This window comes from Malaya genurostris, chromosome 2 (genome assembly GCF_030247185.1).
Source record: "Malaya genurostris strain Urasoe2022 chromosome 2, Malgen_1.1, whole genome shotgun sequence".
Taxonomy (NCBI): domain Eukaryota; kingdom Metazoa; phylum Arthropoda; class Insecta; order Diptera; family Culicidae; genus Malaya; species Malaya genurostris.
This window is the reverse complement of record NC_080571.1, coordinates 14,543,658-14,561,034: the sequence shown is the minus strand read 5'-3', so window position 1 is coordinate 14,561,034 and position 17,377 is coordinate 14,543,658. Positions and strand designations below refer to the sequence as shown.

Below are 17,377 nucleotides of genomic sequence, written 5' to 3'. Positions count from 1 at the left end.
CTTTCATGGCGAGATGAGTGTTCGTGAATTGAAGCAAAGAGGCGGTTAGACGGACACCAGCAGCCAGATCCGTACGAGTTTCTGCTACGACGGTCGAGTTTTTAGATGATTGTAGCTATATGTACCTTACTGTAGCAATAATCGCTGAGAGACTTTGTTGACTGTTACTGCGTGCGGACTTCGGGCATCGCGTTTGTCAAAAATTAGTTCCGTAACGGCATGAAACACAGTTTTCATGAGCGATTTTCGGTGACTGAAATGTGGCATCACAATTAACAAGTGGAAAATAGTGGATTCTTGGAAGAAACTGTTGTGAAAGTAAGTTGCTCTGAATTCGGGTAGTGCTAAGTGTAAAAACTGCAGAAAAAAAATCTACTGCGGAAAGGGTCACGGAACTAGCAAAACATCAGCAGCTGTTACTAAATCCATTCGGACTTTGAACCTCCGATTATCTACGAACATAGTCATAGGACCATTTTCCCGAAGGCTAAGAGAAAGGAAACCCAAAAGTGAACTAGGCCGCTGATGGTGAAGCCAACCCAACCAAGAAGAAGGAAAACTACCAGCAAAAAAAGGACAACCGAAACCTCTATATTGTGTAACCAGTTTTACAGCTTGGTGGTGTCCGCACTTCGACATCCCTTGAACGCGAGATATAGGAAGCGGGCCGCTCGACTGAGGCAGGAGGCCAAGAGCTATCTTCGTCTGTGTGCGTCAGCCAATGCACCGAACATTGACGAATATGAGGAGTAAAGAAATGGAATAATATTGCAAAACCGTCATACGTTTAACGCTCCGAAAACAGCCGGGGGAGTTGAACGATGTACCGATGTCCGATGGCGAATTCTGACATGGTGAGATCTACATCTTGTCAGCGTTGAACACTTGGAGCACTCTGCCTCAAAGAATTGAATATACAAAAAAAAAATATATGTTTGCTGATCTCTACGTGTCATCGTCGAGCAGAGAGCACAAGCAGTCAAGTGTTTTAATCACATTAAAGGAAATTGCTAAATATAAGTATAATCATGAAATATAATAAATGCGGACAGTGATGTAGAAGAAAACGGTGCAAGAAGAGCACAGAAATGTATCTCACTCGTCAGTGGACGGAGATGAATTGTGTGGGAAAAGAATGAAACAGAAACAGACGGAACACAAAACGGCAGGAGGGGGCACTAGTAGTAGGTTGTGGAGTGCAGGAACTGTCGTACCAAAGGGGTCTTGAACTTGATTTCATACAGCGAATAGGCGCTACCGTGTCCAGTTTGCTGGGAGCTTTTCTTCTTCGGTTGGTTGGTCCTTCGCCGGAATTGCAAATGTATTGATGGACTCTCCGTCTGTTTATTACCGTCTGCCTGTAGTGTAATGCTGCTAGACAGCGCATCGTTGCCGACAGCACGGCGAGACCTGTGATAAACTGAACTATTATATAGCATAATGTGATAAACTGAAATAATAATAAAAAACCATAGCACAACAAAGAAGTGAACGAGGAAATTGAATCGAAAAAAAAACATCATCAAAGAGCTCAGGTTTTGCCGGTACCAGAATTAAATCGGCACTGAGTATGGGTTATGATTTGACCCGCTTCCAGGGAGACGTAGATGAAGAGCTGATTTGTCCAATATGTTCCGGTGTGTTGGAAGAACCGTTGCAGGTGAGTGTATTCTCTGTTGGGTCGTTTTTCTGTTGTATAGAATCTTTGCCAAGCACATTGATTTGAGCTCGCGAATTGGATGCTTGCGGGAGAGCGAGAGGATAGGGGATTGGAGTACACCAGTTATATACTGTTATCGCCAGTGGCAATAAAGAGGGAGAGAGAGTGTGTGAAGACAGTATAATTAACGATGCGAAATTCGAACCCTCGGGAGCCAAGTGAATGATGGTTGCAAGTGATTTTCGCACCTTCACGAGAACTTTACTCATCAGTTCAAGTTCCCAATTCCCATTGCATGCGAAAATAAAAAAAATCGAACAACGGTGGCTTCCGCAGTGTGACACGGCGATCAAGCGAAACGACTAACAATTATATTATTCAATTTTGGAAATGCTTACTTTCCATTTCGTCGTCGGTCTTCCTTGTTTCCTCGGAGAGTTACGGCGCTCATTGTGAATAACCAGACATTATATTATCGTTTTCGCATGTGTGCGCCACTGCTTTGAGTCATTATTTATAGCCATGTGCGCCTAAAGTTTGATCGTTTTTTTTTGGAAAGTATAATCCAGGGCGACCACTGAATTAGTACATTGTTTTTGTGTGTGTTGTCGGTGATTCCGTACCGTGTGGTACGAAGGCGGCTCAATTCAGCATATTTTATTTTCTTAAACCTGCTATTATGTCTGTATGCTGCAATTGAGAAACAAATTCAGAATTATTGTAGGTCACTTTTTGGAGAGTAGAAAATTAACCTGTACTGGTCAAGGCACAAACAAATTTTCCTTTTCAGTTCGAGATTTTCTTTCTCACTTGAACTCGGTGGTCAATACGTTCACGATCTGACAGACAGATGTCGTCACCAATTTCTAGTGTTGATAAAATACTGTGTTTAATGGCTTGATAAGCATTATTTGGGTTTTGCGCCAAGTTACTCAACCTTTATTGACTGGCATGTAGAATTTGAACGAGGTCTTTTAAACACGGATGATGAACCACGCTCTTGTGGTTCAAATGCGGCTGTTTTCTTCCGGAAATCGACTCAAAAGATAATTCCATCGATATGAAAAATCAAAAGTTGCAGGGCAAACTGTCATGATGAAGATATCAAAAGAAATTGAGGTCACTGTGTCAAAGTATTCGTGTAGTCGAACGTTACGAATTCCATGAAACAAAAATTCGAATTGCTACCGCATACACCATGTTCACCTAATTTATCCCCTAGCAACATTATTTTCTAGAGTGCAAAGTCTTGGGTTTTTTTTATATCTGCGGAATAAAATGCATAATTAAAACAAAAGATTGGAAAAATTATGGTTGAGATTAAACGACTTTTCGTGTTGCATGTTCAGCTTACTGTTACAATCTTGCTAAGTTTGTATGTTTGGTAACGCACTTGACTATTCTCGCCTACGATTCTTCTTATTACTTTTACCGCTGAACATTGTGCGTTGGATTTTTGTCCATCTTCTGTGGCTGTTCGGCCATCCATGAACCATCATTGTCAACTTCCCTCTCTGAGCAGCCTAGATAGCCGTGTAGTGTCGGTAGCGGTTTCCCAACTGGCTAAGAATAACGCTACGGTCCACCTGTACCGGTGGTATAAGTCCACGAAACAGGTAAGCCGTGTGGCATCCGGCGGAATTATTTTTTACCAAGAATTGATCCACTGGTTTCCTGATCCACTGGTTTCCTGATCCATAGGCCACAAAAATAGGAACTCCAAAATCAAGGTGTATTTCCGTGCAGAGGACTGAATGGCTGCAGGAGGTTAAACAATGCAGTCGTGAACGGAATATCTTGAGGTTTTCCCTTACTGTGTTAAGCGAAGCTCCGGCACAGTTGACGACTTCTTTCTTCGCAACTCGTGGGATTTAAATGAATTGAAAAAATCCTTACATGGTTCGCTATAGGCGATTATAAGCCAATATATTTGGTTTCTTCTAGTTGTTGTACGATAAGTGCTGGAGATGGAGTGTTCATTACTCTAATTGATAATGGTTAAAGTAGCACAAATCAATCTCCAGCATAAACGTACAGCAACTATAAATCTATCCAGACTTCTGCAAGAAGGTAAAGCTTTTACAGCTTTGGTTCAAGAACCGTGTTTCCAAAAGGGAAACTTCTACGTTGGAAAAGTGTTAAATCCAGTCTCTGTTGCCTTCAACAAGAACGGTATGACTAATCCACGTGAAATGCCTCGAGCATGCATACTTGGCATATCGGAGCTCACAATTCGGGATATTTGTGCTGCCACAGTTGGTATAACTATTGACTATGACCACTCGTTTGTGGTCTCAAATGGTTACGTGGGATGAGTATTTACTCGCTCCTAGTGACCTAACTCTCACATGCAGTTTTCCTTTCAAAACATTCAATGTGAACTATTCTCTTCGTGAGGAATGGGTGATTGGTTATTTGGAACGATAACTTGATGAGCACATAATTTGTTATACGGACGGTTCTCTGTTGAATGGTCGTGCTGGTGCTGGTGTCTACTGTCGTTAAATGAGTTTAGAGCAGTCTCATTCACTTCGTAGATACTGTACTGTGTTCCAAGCAGAAATCTACGCGATTCTGTGTGGAATACAATCGACACTTCAGCAGAGGATCTGTGGTAAACGAATTTATTTTTGTTCCGACAGTCAGGCAGTCTTAAAAGCACTCAGTTCGAATGATTCACGGTCGAATCTAGTGATCGCGTGTCGAACTCAAATTGAAGACCTCAGCATTTCAAATGTTGTTTACTTCTTATGGGTACCCGGCCATTCTGGTATTACTGGAAATGAATGGGCTGATAAGTTGGCTATAGCTAGTGCACTAATTTCGTTGGTCCTGAACCAGCTTTACCACTTTCAACTAGTTGTATAAAGCACGAGATTCGTTCTTGGGCTGCATCCAAACATGCCAGCTACTGGCGCAGCTAGCAAAGTTGCGCTCAGACAAAAGCATTTCTACCAGATTTAAATCTGAAAATGTCAAAGTGTCTACTGCATTTTTCCAAGTATCATTGCAGTATTTTGGTCAGAGCTCTGACTGGACATTGCAAACTCAATTATCACTATTCAACAAGCTGAGTATTATTCGTGTGATTTGTATGAATGCGATTATGGTACTTCATATCATCTGATATGTAACAGTTCGGCTGAAAAGTTCGTATCGTTTAATAGAAACACACATTTTTTTGCCAAAATTCTTTTTTATTATTTAACATAATTGCCATCAGAGGCGATACAGCGATTATAGCGATCTTCCAACGTTTCGATACCATTTTTGTAGTACGATTTGTCCTTTGCCTCAAAATAAGCCTCAGTTTCAGCGATTACCTCTTCATTGCTTCTAAATTTTTTACCAGCGAGCATTCTCTTGAGGTCTGAGAACAGGAAAAAGTCACTGGGGGCCAAATCTGGAGAATACGGTGGATGAGGGAGCAATTCGAAGCCCAATTCGTTCAATTTCAGCATGGTTTTCATCGACTTGTGACACGGTGCATTGTCTTGATGAAACAAAACTTTTTTCTTCTTCAAATGAGGCCGTTTTTTTGAAATTTCGTCCTTCAAACGCTCTAATAACGCTATATAATAGTCACTGTTGATGGTTTTTCCCTTTTCAAGGTAGTCGATGAAAATTATACCATGCGAATCCCAAAATACAGACGCCATAACCTTACCGGCCGATTGTTGAGTCTTTCCACGCTTTGGGTTCGGTTCATCGCGTGCAGTCCACTCAGCTGACTGTCGATTGGACTCCGGAGTGAAGTGATGGAGCCATGTTTCGTCCATTGTTATATATCGACGAAACGGTTTTATTTCGATATAACAGCTCCAAACACTGCTCAGAATCATCAATTCGTTGTTGTTTTTGATCGATTGTGAGCTCACGCGGCACCCATTTTGCACAAAGCTTTCTCATATCCAAATATTCGTGAATAATATGTCCAACACGTTCCCTCGATATCTTTAGGGTGTCAGCTATCTCGATCAACTTCACTTTACGGTCATTGAAAATCATTTTGTGGATTTTTTTTACGTTTTCATCGGTAACAGCCTCTTTTGGACGTCCACTGCGTTCATCGTCTTCGGTGCTCATATGACCAGTACGAAATTTTGCAAACCACTTACGAATTGTTGCTTCGCCCGGTGCAAAGTCTGGATAACACTCATCAAGCCATTTTTTGGTATCGGCGGCACTTTTTTCATCAAAAAGTAGTTTTCATCAACACACGAAATTCCTTTTTTTTTCATTTTTTTCGCAATAACAAAAGTAGCTTCACTCAAAATGCAATATCTCACAAACTAATAATCAGACAGCTGTCAAATTTATACACGTATCTTTTGAAGGTTGGTACTAACTGAAAATGGTATGGATTTAATTCTAGTGGCGCCCTCTCATAGAAACGATACGAACTTTTCAGCCGATCTGTTATTATTCTCAACATTTGCTACGGAGCTAGCTGGCGCACCTTCTTGCGAACGTTCCTCATTAAATTCCGTACAGACTTCTTGGCGACAAGTTTTGACACTTTTTTCCAATCTTTTACGAACTGTTGAATGGTTTCGGCTGCCGAGACATGTTTCCTAAAATGTGCCTTCGTTAATGCCCAAAATTCCTCAATTGGTCGAAGTTGTGGACAATTTGGTGGATTAATGTCTTTTGGAACGAAACTGACATTTTTGTAGTATACCATTCTACCGTTGATTTCGAGTAGTGGCAAGAAGCAAGATCTAGCTAGAAGACAACAGGATCCTTGTGGCTTCGAATCATGGGTAGAAGTCGTTTTTGTAAACATTCATTGATGTATATTTCGCTGTTCATTGAAGCAGTGGTGATGAAATCTTACCGCAGCTATAAATTTCTTGCCAGACTAACTTTTTTACTAAATTTTTTTAATTTCAATCGATGTCTCGGACTGGTTTAACACTTGCCCTTCTCGCACCGTATAATATTATGGTCCCTGCAAGGTTTTGTAATCGAGTTTCACGTAGGTTTCGTCGTCCATGATTATGTAGGTCAAATTTCCAGCAAGAATCGTATTGTACAGCTTTCGAACCCTCGACCTGATCGATGCTTCTTGTTTCGGACTACGTTTTGGTGGTTTCTGCTTCTTATGGGTTCGAAGATTCAAACGTTCTTTAGCACGAAGAACATTTGACTTCGAAGTGCCCACTTTTTTGGTCGCATCCCGAACTGAAACCTCCCTCTTTTGCTCGAACGCCTTCAATATACGTTTATCCAACTGAGGGTTAGCAGGACCTTTTTTTCGACCCGTTTTCGGTTTATCCTCAAAGGTGTTATTCTCACCGAACTTCCTGATTGCATTTCGCACGGCTTTTTCACTTACTCCTTCCATTTTTGCTATCTTTCTCAGTGACAGTCCGCGTTCTGTGCACCATTTGTACACAATTGTTCGACGTTATTCTGCTGAAAGTCCACGCATTTCGAAACAAACTAATGAAAACGAATAAACAACTGCACAAGTGGTTAGAGAAGAGTGTGAACAACAGAACGCAGCCATAAAAATTGACAGATTCTGAACCATTGCGAAATGGCAGCGGTTTTTGGTTGCGTCCATACGTTCTGGGACAGTCTTTAAGTAAAAAAATATGGTATAGGGACGGGTATAGCGTGATGGGTAAGTCTGGCTGGGTTCAATTCCCAACCCCGCACGTAAAGTCAGAAAGATTTTCTGGCTCGAAGAGGCAATTGACCTTAAAGTTGAATCCTCTATAATCGAAACAAAAAAGAATAAAAGGTATCAATGGAACCTTCTATTCTTACAATGAGCAAGCAAGTCTCTGTACCAACTATTTAAAGTACGATTGTAAATATTTTTTCACTTTATTCAACGTGAAATGCTACATGCATGCAAACCTCCACCTAAATTCTACTTTACCCCATTGAGAGACTTTATCAAAGTTTTCAAATTTCGCTACTTGAAATCAATCAAGTTCCAATCACCATTCAGCACTAAAATTGGCCTTTCTAAACGATAGCAACAGTTCCATTCCAATTCCGGTCCGGTCCGGTGCGGTGCGCTGTGCTGCGGCCTGCGACGCAAAAAAACTTTCGGTTTGTTTCTCCGTGCTGCATGTGGTTCAACGCAATCTCGACAGCCAGCCGGCTCGGCTTCCCGCGGACGAAAAGTGAAATGTTTGTGATTTCTTCGATCCGATTCGATTGGTTTTAATTTATTTTCGGCTCCGGTCACGCAATCTCCATTTATGATCGGTGCATTTTTATTACTCGCCGTCTGGTCGTCAATAAGGTTCAGCGTTCGGTGGGGTGAGCTTGGCAAAGATTCTTTATTTCTAGTACTACTACAACTTAATTCCAACACACAATTGGAGAAACAAAAAAAGCAAACGGCTTTACATCTACGTTCCGTTCCGTTCTAGGCGGTGGCATGCGAACACGCATTCTGTCGGGCATGCATCACAGAGTGGCTTTCGCGCCAACCGACATGCCCGGTCGATCGGAATCCCATCACCAACAGTAATCTCCGAGCCGTGCCAAGGATACTTCGAAATTTGCTGTCGCGGTTGAACATCAGCTGCGAGAATGCCATGTACGGTTGCACTCTGATTCTCAAACTGGACACATTGGCCACTCACATCGAGGAGTGCGAGCACAATCCCAAACGTCCGCTACCGTGCGAGAAGGGTTGCGGCTTCGTGATCCCGAAAGATGAGTACAAGGATCATAACTGCTTCCGGGAGTTGCGGTCGCTAGTACACAATCAGCAGCAGAAGATGAGCGAGCTGAAGAACGAAATCAACGATCAAAATCTTGTGATAAATGAACTGAAGCGTGAACTGAACCTGGTGAAGGATTTTATGAGGGCGATGCGCGTGTCGAATCCCGCGATGCGAGCCATCGCCGATCAGATGGAACGGGATGAGGTAACGCGGTGGTGTAATGGACTGGCGAGGGCACGCGTCACTCGATGGGGTGGAATGATCTCCACACCCGATGATGCACTGCAGGTTTGTTTCGCGTTGTGTCATCCGCCGTGTGATTTTTCTCTAAACCGTGATGCTAACATTGGTTTTTTTGCTCCATTTTAGTTAATGATCAAGCGAGCCCTTTCGGAGTCGGGCTGTCCACCACACATTCTAGACGATCTGATGGAAAACTGCCACGAACGACGGTGGCCCCGTGGACTGAGTTCACTGGAAACCCGTCAAAACAACAGGCGAATATACGAGAACTACATGTGCCGGCGAATTCCTGGTTAGTATAATCTTTTTTTTTTTTTAAATAACTATTTATTGGAATATGAGTTAAAATTAAATTATTAGGATTTAAATTGGGTGTTCAGCCACAAGCGGTGACTTTTCAGCCCTATTACATATATATGATTTAGTTATTACCATGAGAACATCATTTGCTTCCGCAATTCTGAGATTTTTGTGTAGGGAAAATTCTAAACCTACTTGTATTGTGTAATGGGGAAACAGAACTTATATACAAACTTACTAACTAATACAGAGAGCGAATCGATTCAATTGAAGATTGCATCGATGTTTGTCGCAATTTGCTTATAATATTATGTGACGTTACATCTAATGGTTCTATATTTGTGAGTCTGTGTAACTCATTTGTACTAAACCAGGGAGGACGCTTCAAAATCATTTTCAGAATTTTATTCTGAATCCTTTGAAGCGTTTTCTTCCTGGTGGAACAACAACTTGACCAAATTGGTACTGCATAAAGCATGGCTGGTCTGAAAATTTATTTATAAATTAACAATTTGTTCTTTAGACAGAGCTTAGAATTTCTGTTTATAAGAGGATATAAACATTTAATATATTTATTACACTTTGCCTGGATTCCTTCAATGTGATCCTTGAAAGCGAGTTTTTTGTCATACGTTAAACCTAAGTATTTAGCTTGATCAGACCATGTCAATTCCAAGCCATTCAATTTGAGAATGTGATTATTGTTTGGTTTAAGAAAAGAAGCTCTTGGCTTATGAGGAAAAATAATTAATTGCGTTTTTGCTACATTTGGTTTAATTTTCCATTTTGACAGATAATCACTGAAAATATTTAAACTTCTTTGTAGGCGACTACAGATCACTCTTAGATTTCTACCTGTGGCTAACAGACTTGTGTCGTCACAGAATAGCGATTTCTGACAACCAACGGGTATATTTGGAAGATCAGAAGTGAAAATATTATACAAGATTGGAGCTACGCTCGAACCCTGCGGAACACCTGCTCGTACGGGTTTTCAGATTCTGATTTACAATTCTGATAGCTAACCTGAAGAGTACGATCAGTTAAATAATTTTGAATCATTTTGATCAAATAAATAGGAAACTGGAAATCAGACATCTTTGCTATTAAACCTTTGTGCCAAACACTGTCGAATGCTTTTTCTATGTCTAGAAGAGCAACTCCAGTGAATAACCCAGAAGATTTATTTGCTTTTATCATGTTCGTAACTCTTACGAGTTGATGAGTAGTTGAATGTTCATGACGAAATCCAAACTGCTCTGGTAAAAAAATTGAATTCTCATTTATATGAGACATCATTCTCAACAAGATAATTTTTTCAAAAAGTTTACTGATAGAAGATTTTCTAAAATAGTTTCAAGATTCACATGATTTTCAATGTGAGATCTGTAATCCAACCAATTAGCTCTATGATAGTTGAATATAGAACTAATTGGATTATTTAAATCTTCGTTGGAAAGTCTGAATGTTACAGGAAGATGATCTGAGTCAAAGTCAGCATGTGTAATCGGTTCACTACAAATGTGACTTTGATCTGTTAGAACCAGATCAATTGTAGACGGGTTTTTCACGGAAGAGAAACAAGTCGGATTACTGGGATGAAGAACTGTGAAGTAACCAGCTGAGAGTTGATTATGGAGTATTTTACCATTACTGTTATTTTGCCTACAATTCCACTGGACATGCTTAGCATTTAAGTCCCCTATTACGAAAAATTTCGATCGATATCTTGTAAGTTTTTGCAAATCGCCTTTTAAGAAATTTAATTGTTCGCCGGTGCATTGGAATGGCAAATATGCTCCAGCGATGAAATAAATTCCATGAATGGTTTCAACTTCGATTCCCAAGCTTTCAATAACTTTAGTATTGGAAGAAGGTAATATTCGATGTTTAATTTGCCGTTGGACAAAAATGGCAACTCCACCACCCATTCCAGTAAACCTGTCAAATCGATGAACTACATAATGTGGATTACTTTTCAATTTGACATTTGGTTTAAGAAAAGTTTCTGTCACAATGGCAATATGGATTTTGTGAACTTCGAGAAAATTATAAAATTCGTCTTCACTCGATTTCAAAGATCGAGCATTCCAATTTAAAATGTTCAAATGATTATTTAACATCACTGTTAAATTTTAAATTCATTATAATGTTATTTGCAAATTTCCATCCGATTTGAAATGCTTCAAAAAGTGATGAAGTCGAATTCATTTGGATGATCATTTGAAAAAGTTGATCTTGTAGGTAGATCATTTTATTTTCAGTTATATCGCCTAAATCGATTCATTTAAAGAAGCGAATGGCATTGAAGGAATATTTGTAGGTAGACTGCTATTAGAAGAAGATGATTTGGCCGGTCTACCTATTAATAAATTGTTTTCGTTAGAAGATGGACTGCAAGGCGGTCCTGTGTTTTGATTATTTACATTAGAAGAAATAGGTGGTAGATTTCTACCTGTTATACTGACATAACTGACATTAGAAGAAGATGATGACGAGGTCGATCTACCTGTCAATAAATTGTTTTCGTTAGAAGACGAATTGGCAGGCGTACCTGTTTTCTGTTTTAAATTAGAAGAAATAAGTGCCTTAGAAGAATTAGGCGTGGCATTTGTAACGGTTTTTTGATTTTCAGGTATGTTCTGTAAATTTAAGGTCGTTGATTTGACTTGTTGTCTAAGCGAACGAGCGTTTAAAATTTTTTTCCCTGACAGGACATTTCAAATAATTGGATTTATGATTTCCATCGCAATTTGAACATGAAAATGTATCAGTGGTTTCATTCATTGGACAAACGTCTTTCGAATGCGATTTACCACAATTCAAACATCGTATGTCCATATGACAATTTTTAATTCCATGACCGAAGCCTTGGCAACGACGACATTGCGTTAAGTTTTGCAATACGATTATGCCGTTTATAATGTTCCCAATGAATTTTAATGTGGGAAATGAAACGTACTTTTTCTAAAGTTTTGAAATTGTTTACATCACTTCGATTGAAGTGTATTAGGTAAAGTTCATGGGAAATTCCAGAGCGTGGTTTAGAAGTACCATTCGCTCTTTTTTTCATAAGTATTACTTGGGAAGGGGCAAAACCGATAAAATCTTTTAGTTCATTTTTAATTTCATCAATACTTTGATCATTTGATAAGCCTTTCAAGACAGCCTTGAAGGGTCTGTCTGATTTTATATCATATGAATAAAATTTATGAAGTTTCTCGGACAACTATCGAATAAGACATTCATAATCTTCCAATCCATTAACCAAAACTCGACATTCTCCTCTTCGTCCGGTTTGAAATGAGACTTTTACTTCCGGGAGAAAAGTAGAAAGCTCAGTACGGAATGCTTTGAAGTCGGAAATCATCACCGTCACTGGTGGCATAGATTGATGTTTCTTCCCAGAACGACAAGCGTCCATTTTAGGAATTTTTGAAGAATTTTCTTCAATGTCACTACAATTGAATTCAGGAAGAATCTCGTAAATATTGTTAGACGGCATAGAATCAACGGAAGGGAAATCCGTCCGTTGTCTTTTATTTTTACATTCAGATTCTATACGACCGTGAATGTTATTAGAAAAATGTTGAATAACGGATTTTGATTTATTCCGTATTGAATTATTTTTAGCCTTAGGCTTGTTGCCTTTCCGGTTGGGCGGAGGCATTTTTGAAATGAATGGAATTTTAAATTAAATTAACTAGGCTAAATTAGTCTTCGATTAGACTCCTAAATTGGAAAAGTCTTGATAAAGACTGATTTTGTGGTAGTTTAAATAAAGACTGATTAGTTCGAAGAATAGTTCTTTGAATAGCTAGCCTTAAAAAAGGCTGATTAATTTCTTAGTCACTCTAATATCACTCTTTATATAGCCTTGAGAAAGGCTGACTAATTGTTAGTCTTTAAAAAGACTGTTAGTGATTCAGGTAGCCTTGAAAAAGACTGAAGCCTTGAATCAATGAAACTCTAGGTAGCCAGAAAAATTTCCAGGAGCCAAGAGCTATACGCGTGCGGTGCGAACGACTGTTCAACACTGACGTTAGTATAATCTTATTTTGGGTTTGTTTACTGCTTTGGTAAGCTTTATGAGTACTGTTGAAAAGAAAAATACTTGAATCACAGGGTGGCACGTGACCGGGTAATAATCGGGAATTTTAATGCAAAACCCATCAAAAAATATTACAAACTAAAGTAACAATTTGCATTATAATGATTTTTTGTATACAACAAGTGAAAAGTTGGAGGCAAGTGTAGGGGGGAAAACTCGGGAATTTAGTTTCACCGGGAAAAAGTCGGGAATTTTAGTGAAAACCCGGGAAAAATATTATTACCCCAAATACTAGTAACAATTGTTAGCATACTGATTTTATTTTCAACAAGTGACTATGTCTATGTCTCGTCCAAAGATTTGTAAGGGCTTACAGGCAATTTTGAATCCATCAGGAAGCATCAGAGTTTTTTTTAGTTGTTATCAATAACAGCACAATGAAAGCTCATTTTGAAAAATTATGATAATTTGGATGCTTCTGTTGGATTTTTTTATTAAGTTATGGAGGTTCTTTTTATTACTTGCAAAATTGTTGACTAAGTCTCAAGGTAACAGAAATTTTTTTACTAAAATTATACTTTCGGAGTCTTCGTGTTTTTAAGTTTGATATTTATTGCCCTTGTTTAAACATAATTTGACTCAGTAATGTCATCTTGTCATAGGACTCACAAAATTGGAAGAGTTTTATACTTTGATCTTATCCACCGTTTGCAGGGAGTATTTGAGTTCCTCCTTTGAGAGCTGAAACTGGTTTCTGAGGACCAGTATAGAATCCAAGAAATAATTGGAATATGGATTGATTTTTTCAGTGAATCTATGTTTAGTCTTCTTTTAAAGGTCCTCAACTATTCCATAATAGGAGGAGAGTTGAACTTAGTTTGACCTTTAGGAAGTGATAGACTTCTAACTTCAATAATGTAATAATTTAAATTATGTTTGGCTGTATCGATATTTCCCAAAACAATTTCAGGGTTTACATTGCTTTCAATATGAGATCTGTATTCTAGGCGATTAGTTCTAAGGTGGTAGTACTAATTGAACTAATCATTGCTTAATTTGAAACCCTGAATGTTATTGGTAGATGATCTGAATCAAAGTCAGTTCACTACAAATATTATATTGATCTGCTAGAATCAGATCAATTGTAGAAAGATTTCTCATAGAAGATAAATTAGTCGAGCTATTGAAAATAAAATTGGCTTAAAACCAGCGGAGAGTTCATCATAACGAACTTTCTGATTATTTTTCTGATTACTCCACGAGCATTTAGAATCCTATTAGGAAAAAATAAATCGATATCTTGTTCGTTTTTACAGCTATCATTTGATTTATTTGCTCATCAACGCATTGAATTCATTTTTAATTTCATCTGTAATTCGATCATTTGATAAGCCTTTCAAGACAACCTTGAAAGGTCTGTCTGATTTTATATCATATGAATAAAATTTATGAAGTTTCTCGGACAAATATCGAATAAGACGTTCGTAATCTTCCAATCCATCAACCAGGACTCGACATTCTCCTCTTCGTCCGATTTGAAATGAATCTTTTACTTCCGGGAGAAAAGTAGAAAGCTCAGTACGGAATGCTTTGAAGTCGGAAATCATCACCGTCACCGTGGTGGCATAGATTGATGTTTTTTCCCTGAACGACAAGCGTCCATTTTGGGAATTTTTGACGAATTTTCTTCTATGTCGCTACAATCGGATTCAGGAAGAATCTCGTAAATATTGTTAGACGGCATAGAATCAACGGAAGGGAAATCCGTCCGTAGTCTTTTATTTTTACATTCAGATTCTATAATATCGTGAATGTTATTAGAAAAATGTTGAATAACGGATTGTGATTTATTCCGTATTGAATTATTTTTAGCCTTAGGCTTGTTGCCTTTCCGATTGGACGCTGGCATTTTTTAAATGAATGAAATTTTAAAATCAATTAACTAGGCTAAATTAGTCTTCGATTAGACTCCTAGCTAGCCTTAAAAAAGGCTGATTAATTTCTTAGTCACTCTAATATCACTCTTTGTATCACTTAGTCACTTAGTTAGTGATTCAGGTAGTCTTGAAAAAGACTGAAGCCTTGAATCAATGAAACTCTAGGTAGCCAGAAAAAAATTCCAGGAGCCAAGAGCTATACGCGTGCGGTGCGAACGACTGTTCAACACCGACTGATGTAGAAATCTATGATTTTTTCTTATATATGAAAACTCTGTGGTACAGAATCTGTGTGGCAGAATGATTTGGAAAATACCTGCGAGTATGGTAACCCTGAAAAGCAAAGAAAATTCCCTAAGAGCCCAACGTGAGAGAGCAACAAAACTCGGAGCTTAGCTGAGTAACTCCTTCTCTTCTTGAATCTGTGCAGTAACTCAAGTGCACAGAAAAGACACTAACACAAGAGATACTTGAAATTTTAAGTTGGATGTATACGAGATGTGTGTACATAGACGAAATTTTGGTGCACAAGCCAATGTGATCGGGTTCAGAGCGCCACGCATTGGCTACGGCAATACAATATAAAAAAGATCGTTCGGCTGTCATAGACCAGCAAGCGCAAGAAGCTTAGGGTGAATTTGTGGTCCATATTGTGGTGTGGAAAAAAACGCTCATTACTTCATATTCGGTACCATCCGACCTGCTTTTATCGGACAAATAGGAATCTATAAAATAAATAAATGCGAGTTGGGATCCAACTAATTTCTTCAATCTGACAGGTTGTGCAGTGCACGAGGTGCACATGAGGACGAGATGCCACTGTTTCTAATGTATATGTAAACGATATATACGCAGCGCCCAGCGCTTGCTAACGGTACTACACGCAGTGCTGCTTTACACAAGCTCACAGTCGGCCTTGAGAACGGATTAATTAGAATTATCACTCTAATCCAGACACAATTGAATATGGAATGACTTTGATAACAGAAAAAATCAACTCAATACACGATTGGAGAAAGGCGAATTTACGTCCGATCGATCCGATAGTTACGGCACGAATGAACCCGAATGTCATATTTACAGTTCATCTTTACATGATGGTCCCGCCTCATACCCGTACAAAGGTGTGAGCTGGACGATTTATCTAAATGATAATAAATATTTCATCACATATTTTAACCAGTTAACTAAATATAAAACGATCTGGTTAATCCAGCAGGTATAGATTCTCCTTCTAAAGTACAACTGAGAACAAGAAAACGTTCAAATATTTCCGATTTACTATCCAGGGTTATTCAAGAAAATTTCCAACCCGGGAAGATCCTTGAACAAATCAGGAATCGAACCCGATATCTTTGTCAGTATCAGACAGTAATTCTCCTGGCCCCTCCCGCCGGACCAGTTCATCGCTACACACATCAGCTACGATGGAGTAACGAGACTGCGGATGAGCAGAGCCAAGCCCAATTCCATCAACAACTTCCGATCCCGATTATGTACGAAATATAATCAATAAATCATTAATCAAATCTTAAAAAGTCAAGATTCGAACTCGACACGTAGAATGCTAAAGCTCTCAAAAATAAAAGAGAACATATCCAGTTCCAGTCATATTCAATTTCCAGATTGCCTCTACCTGCTTTGCGCGCGCGAGGCTCATACTTTTGTAGACGACTCATTTTTTTTTAACTAAACAAATTATTAAAAATCCATAATCATCATACAGAACATAACAACCTAATGCGTCTTACTTGAAAAAAAAAACAAAAATAAAATAAATACAATCTTCGTCATTTTACACAGTTTTCGAAAAAATCAAAATTCGAAAATTGCACTAATTCATTAAAGATCTAATTAAAAAAAAAAAGATTTTATGTGTGAAATACACAATTTTTTGAACTCCCTCAATGTTGCAGCCCGCTTGATTCGTCCTGGCATCGAATTGAAAAAACTAATCCCTTTGTACAATAACGAGTTTTGCGATCTGGCTGACAAAAAGTTTGGTGTTCTCGAATCAGACGCTTTTCTAGTATTGTACCTATGCAAGTAACTTCCTCTTTCAATCCGATCACACAAATATCGAGGCATCATTCCATTTAAGATTTCGAAAATGAACACCATTGTTAAATAATATACTCTCTGTTTCACTGATTTTCACCAATCGCTTAAAATAAAAATCATCATAATTTTTTTTTTTTACTAATTATTCTATCAATTTTCAGGTAAACAAGCCGTTCTAGTGCTTCATTGTGACAACACGCACATGTCCGAGGATGTCATGGTGGAACCGGGACTGGTGATGATATTTGCTCACGGAATAGAATAAGGCGGCGCATCTTGCTCGGCAAACTACTGCTACAAAATCGACAACAAAACAAACTACTTACTATTACATATTTTACAACTATCAATTAGCTGCTGCAGATTGTTTGCTACTATAATTACCATTATACATACTACTTACCGCACTACTGAAACAGAACAAAAAAGATTG

At 38.6% G+C, this 17,377-nt stretch overlaps 2 protein-coding genes across 2 annotated transcripts in view; both read left to right on the top strand.

Moving 5' to 3' along the window:
• LOC131432940 (small ribosomal subunit protein uS12m) overlaps positions 1-17,377 on the top strand; it is a 108,750-nt gene that overhangs the window by 16,734 nt on the left and 74,639 nt on the right. The gene's annotated exons all lie outside the window — the stretch shown is intronic.
• LOC131432938 (E3 ubiquitin-protein ligase NRDP1) lies at positions 74-17,335 on the top strand. The gene is made up of 5 exons (XM_058599535.1): positions 74-318; positions 1,365-1,660; positions 8,053-8,640; positions 8,722-8,887; positions 17,106-17,335. The coding sequence occupies exons 2-5, from the start codon at positions 1,571-1,573 to the stop codon at positions 17,207-17,209; spliced, it is 948 nt and encodes a 315-aa protein (XP_058455518.1). The 5' UTR covers positions 74-318; positions 1,365-1,570; the 3' UTR covers positions 17,210-17,335.

Bases quoted from the DNA above. Each gene is read 5' to 3' on its own strand.
- LOC131432938 (XM_058599535.1), top strand. From the start codon at position 1,571: ATGGGTTATGATTTGACCCGCTTCCAGGGAGACGTAGATGAAGAGCTG. The intron at 8,641-8,721 runs GTTTGTTTCGCG...GCTCCATTTTAG, and splicing joins CACCCGATGATGCACTGCAG to TTAATGATCAAGCGAGCCCT. The intron at 8,888-17,105 runs GTTAGTATAATC...ATCAATTTTCAG, and splicing joins CATGTGCCGGCGAATTCCTG to GTAAACAAGCCGTTCTAGTG.